We start from the raw sequence: 6000 nt of genomic DNA on the forward strand, positions 1-6000 counted from the left end.
AGAAGTGAATATCCATACTGTGATGTGGAGCTTCCGTAATTTAAATGCACAGTAGGGATATTCACTTCCTTTTGTGTTACAGTAATTGGCTGTCATAATATACCACTCAAATTTGTTTCAGTACTTTTTATTGGTGTACTATATTCTAGTTGATCCCTACTCTACTGTAGTTTAAAATTCCTATTTTTTCTTATACTTGTATCTGTTCTTTTTATAGAACTGGTGATCAATCTACGTAATGGTATTCATAAAGATGATTTGATGTAGCTATGGGAAGTCAATCAAAGAAGACACAATCAATTTTTTTGTTGAATATAATCTATAATTGCGACTGGATTTTGGAAAAACGATCCAAATCGCACATTAGAAGTTTTGAGATAAACGGTTTTAAAGAATTCAAACCAGCATAACTCTCCAAGGATAGCAAGCACGCGTATGCAATTTACACAAAAGATGCATCAATTTATTACCTTTCAGGCCACTTCCAGTATTTGTAGCTACTTGTAGAGCTTCCCGCCAAATAAGATAGAAAATCTGAGCAGTTGGATGAGCTAAGTAGTATCGCGAGTACTCACAAAGGGGTGGAGGGTGGGGGGTGGTGGGGTGGGCAAGGGGTAGACCTCAAAATGGAGGCAGACCACGATTAGAGTCCAGAGATGACATTAGAGGGCTGTGCTAGCTCCTTAGTGGCTGATATGTAGCAAAATCCACAGAAAAACGTCTGGCCAACATTATCAGGCTTTCCACCAGTAACCACTGGTTCTTGCCAAGCCAAGTCTTTCACAAGGCCTAAAACCGCCACTCGAGCTCTACACACCATCCAGAAAAGACGTCTGTTGAACCAACCTCGAGTAGTTTGAGTGGTACTGAGTGTCAAAATTACCAGTACAATAGTGGAGCTATTCACTGGAGGTGTTAGTTTGATTTTGCCTGATGTGCGATTTGGATCAGTTTTGTAAAATCTGGTCACAATTTTGCACATAGATTGGTGTATTGATATTCTACAACAATTGATTTAATTAATTGACTATACATCTTATATGGCAGTTAAATTAATTAGATTTACAGATCCCACAGATCTGAGGAGTGAGCACTGAAAATTCTGTCAGTATGAGCAGGATATTGCAATTCTGGCAGCTTGATCAAACAATGGCTTAATGGTAATTTGCATGCATGAGATAGGTTGGTCAGCGTCGCAGGTGTAAAGTGCCCTGAGCAACCAATCTCAATTGTAACAAGCTGGGCATACAGGCCAGTACATCAGTGTTCATACAATGAAATAGCTTAGTACAAAGAACTTACACAGCAAAGCAGCGTGAAACCGTGCCAACTAATCAGCACGTCTCCGTCTACTTTCCTAAGAACGAGTTCTCATCCACCCGTCATCTGGAAAAGTCAGCTTGAACTCAAACACAGGAGGCTAATCAGCACGTACCTGTTCTACTTGGCTAAGAATGAGTTCTCATCCACCCATCGTCTGGAACAGTCAGTTGAACTCAAACACACGAGAAACAAACAATATTACAGTGTTCATAGAATGAATACCTTAGTACAACTTACGCGGGCAGCAAAGCAGTTCATTAATGAGAAACACAAGCGATTAAACCATGCCAACAAATCAACACATGCCTGTTCCACTTTGCTAAAAACGAGTTCTTATCCTATACCTGTCATCTGGAACAATCAGTTGAACTCAAACGCACAAGAAACAAACATGAGCGACCAGCACAGAAAATTGAGCAGCACGTACAAAATAAATTATTACTGAGCCGGAAGCCACTAATGGACTATCATGAATAAATGAACACCTTGCATTGTCAGCAAAAAAAACTAGAAAGTCCATGATACATACTGTGGTTGGTGAAAAGGCATATCTCGGGACGAAACAACATCAAACAGTGAAAAAATCAAGCCCGTAGCTATATCCATTGGTTTATGGTTGATTTGAAGACATTTTCAGGCTTGGCTGTGCCTAACCAATACCACCAAGTTGTCATAAAGGGAAATTGAGGCTGGTTTTATGGTGATATTTTTGGCTAGAAAATCCCAGTTCTGCATGATCCCTACTATACAGTACTACCATACTGTATGATAGAGCAATCGTAGCTATTATGCAGTCATAACTGCTTCAGTTGTAGTTAACAGAAGTTTCTAGATTCTCCTCCTGTATTTAAGTCAGTGGTCACTGACACATTACAACTAGCTAGCTATATAGTTATGCCAAAGAATACTTAGGCCTGGTATCATCTGGCTTTGGCATACTGATGAACTAGCTAGTTTGAATACTGAGCACTTATCCAGCTGATTATGCCCAGCGATTACATTTCACAATAAAATTATTTGATTAGGAAATGTCTAATAGCTAATTACTGTTCTTGTAAGTGAGTTGGAGCCTATAACTTGTGGAGGGACATCATTATTTAATCTGATTACTAGATAAATATTCATGTAGCTAGGCATCCATATATGAAGTGGTAGCTAGGATTGATAATAGTATGCAATTGTAATAATAAGTATTGTAATAATTTTTGTGTATGTATATTTTCCCTGGCTGTGGGTACATACAGTACATGTTGTCCACAGGCCATTAATGCAGGCTTAACATGTGACCCATAGTACGAATATCTCATGTTATAGTTAATAGTTCGCCAGCAAAACCCGATGCACTGTAAGATAATCTTTATATCAAAGGCAAAATACACAAATGTTCATCAGAAATTCATTTTAAATCCTCACGTGAATTGTGCACGTGATTCCATTTTTGTTTTACGTTTTGCAAGCACTTTAAACAGGCTGTAGGACCAGGTGCCCTACAGACCTTCAGCACTTGTGCTGTAAAGCCTTAATAAAAGCAACCTGAAAAGTACGGTACACAATGAACACATTTGTGTGCTATATGAGCACATGTGTAGCGTACTAAAACTGAGTATGTGTTATAGTGATGTGCGATATGTGATATAATTATATCGAAATATCGTGATAATTTTTTTTATTTCGTGATATGATATAGACTATTTATATCGTTATGTAAGCCTAGGTATAGATTTTAGAGAAAAATGTACCCAAGATGTCATTGTACACTGTACTTTTTTTGATAAAACAGCTTGCAATGTTGTATGCTAGTCATGTACCATGTTGTATTGTACTTCTAATACATCACTGCTATACTACAAGTGTCATCAGTGTAAATACACTATCTGAGTAATGAGTTGTATATCGTGATATATATCGTATCGTGATATGTGACTGGATTTGCAAAAAGGGGTCTTCCACACACATCCAATTTACCAAATTTGACAATCCATAAATTTAGATTGGAAAAGGCTAATTACTTGAAATCTGGTCGGCGGTAAGTATGTACCAACATAGCTTAACGGATGGAGAAAATTTGGGTTTATAGGTTACTTGAATACTAAGTTAGGTCTTCCAAGTTCATAGAATTGGATGTGTGTGGAAGACCCCTTTTTGCAAATCCGGTCATATCTGTCGTGTGCAACAATCGTGATAGGAAAATATCCTATATCGCACATCACTAATGTGTTATATAATAGCACACTTGATTTTAGTATGCATGGAATTGCATAAAAATTATGAAACCAATATGCTTTTGCATTTAACCTGAAAATCTCTTGAATGGCTGGCCTCATCTTTGTAAAAAGGAGTTATCCAAGAACTACACATCCCATAAAAATTTCACAAAGAACCAATAAGGCATCATTGAATTACACAAAAAATCACAATTTGTGCCGATAATTGGTCAATCACGAAAGTACAGATGCCGATAATAGGTACCCATGCCGATAGTTGGCGCATGATAGGCATTGCGATTTTCCTTATAACAGAATGATCACTTATGTGAGATAATTAAAATTTGGTGCACTAAGAAATGAATGACTGCTCTGTTTAATGGCTGAAACCGGAAGTTCATACGTCATTGAATTAAGGAATTACAATTGCATGATGAAATGGTGCCAATAATTGGCAACTTACGCTATACAAGCATTAGCAATACTGTGTACTACTACATAGCTAGCGACTGCTTAATTAGAGAATATAGTGCTGATAGCTGATTGCTCTAATAGAGTAATTTGATCTTCTACATAAGCCTCACAGTCAGTCTTGATATACGTTAGTACAATAAACACATGCTGCTGCATGCATGACCAAGGGAGCTAAACAGCGAGCATAGCAGTTTGATCATTCTGTTCCATTCCTGACTTCGGTTCTGGTTATTATAACTTGCCACTGCCTAGTGTTACTCACGTGGTACTTTACTAGTCAGACCGATCATGTGAAGAGCTAACAGGTAACTATGGTTTCATTCTGGAAGATGAGTTAGTTTACTTTATTATTAATACTATTGTGACTTACTGAAGGTTGATCGTAAAGAGACCATACAGGCATAATTACATTAAATTTTATTTTAAAAAGTAAGCACATGGATGTTCCATTTCGTATAATAATGTAACGGAACTGTTCCATTCCGGTCCGCTCCATATAATAATGAGCCTCCTTTATGATTCCTCCCTGCAGAACCAATTACTACATGTATAGCAGAACAATCCGTGATTGGAATAACTTATCCACATCTGTGATTGAATCCAACTCAATTGTCACTTTTCAAAGGGATCTCTTATAACAATCTACCTCAGCTGTCCGTAAGGCCAGGAAAATTTGACTACTTGTTTCTCATCCATAAAAGTTTGGATTTCCATGCAGGTGGGAGGTCATTTTTCATTATTCAATGTTAAGGAAAATACTCTAAATCAAGCTGTCTGTTGGTTACTATGATGAAGGCTAGCTAAAACCTTTTAAGAACTAACTAGCAATAGCATCTACTGTTTCTGAGGTGCAAGTGACATTTTCTGTGCTATAAAATGATAGCCAGCCTTCTTAGTATCAAAATATGTGTGCACGTGATTGATATTAGGCCACTCCTAGAAGATTCACTGTTTTCTATTTCCCGCCCGAATACAGATTCTCTTCCCGCATGGTCATTCAACTGACATTTTATTCATAATTAGCAGTGTAAATAGTTTAGCATTTACTGTAGAAAGCCAATTTAGCTAGCTTTTCACTGTTCAGGTTCTTAGTTTACTGTATTCTTGAGCATACCTGTAGCTAAGTTAATTATGAATTTCGAAAATTAGTGGAAATATCCATAATGAATAATGGATAATGAACCGCCCACCCGCATGTATTGTTGAAGTCAATGAAATGGGAAACAAGGAATTTTCTTGGAGTGGCCTTAGCAATAATGAAATTAGAGGCGGGCCATGGGGTAAAAAGGGATGCGGGCGGGGATGAGAAACAAGTAATCAAGTTTGCCTGGTCTAACTTAAATTATGTATTAATAATGTACAATCTGTATGTATCTTTTGGGCTGTGCCCCTGGGTGTCACCAGCATCCTGCTCAGTGCTGCCATTATGTGCCATAGATAGCTAATAGAGAGCGGCGCAACTATCTATGGGCTGCTTACCAAGTATCAAATTCAAAGGCTACGCAATAATGTACAGTACGGCACATTGTACACGACGTACCGTCATGTCTCGGAGTAGTTAGAACAAACTGGTTCAGTATATGCAAGTGGCTAGTCAGCTCAATGTGATGGGGCTCTCTCGTTTCACGCACCAACACCAACAGCGTTCACGTCAATAAAGATACAGTCTGGCCACAACCGCCTACTGTATATATGTATATCCAAAAAGACCTTACATGGCCGTTTGTGTGGTGTGACCTCTCTCGTGGCCACACCCTATTTTCTCAGGGTGGCGCTTATCATCGATTTTCAATTATAAGCGCCCCTCGAAAAAAAGCTCGGGGTGCAAGTCTCGCGTGATCGCTCGCCCGTTCGCAAACTTTTAAAATTTTGTTTGATAACAATGTAAAAGTATAGCTATAGACTAATATTGCAATAAACCTAAACTATGAGCTTCTGCGACCTACACAGCAATCGGCGCTTCAGCAACCGGACAATGGACACTGAATATGTTCGACCA

At 38.3% G+C, this 6000-nt stretch overlaps 1 protein-coding gene across 2 annotated transcripts in view; it reads right to left on the bottom strand.

Annotated features, from left to right (window-relative positions):
* The window catches only part of LOC136258626 (putative defense protein Hdd11), a 28496-nt gene extending 22809 nt beyond the window's left edge, over window positions 1–5687 (bottom strand). For both annotated transcript variants that reach the window (XM_066051965.1, XM_066051964.1), the window contains exon 1: window positions 5542–5687. In XM_066051965.1, coding sequence (XP_065908037.1) covers window positions 5542–5547 — 6 coding nt within the window. In that variant the 5' untranslated portion in view covers window positions 5548–5687. The remainder of the gene's footprint in view (window positions 1–5541) is intronic.
* Between the last annotated feature and the right edge of the window lie 313 nt (window positions 5688–6000).

The sequence above is a fragment of the Dysidea avara genome, chromosome 6 (genome assembly GCF_963678975.1).
Source record: "Dysidea avara chromosome 6, odDysAvar1.4, whole genome shotgun sequence".
NCBI lineage: Eukaryota > Metazoa > Porifera > Demospongiae > Dictyoceratida > Dysideidae > Dysidea > Dysidea avara.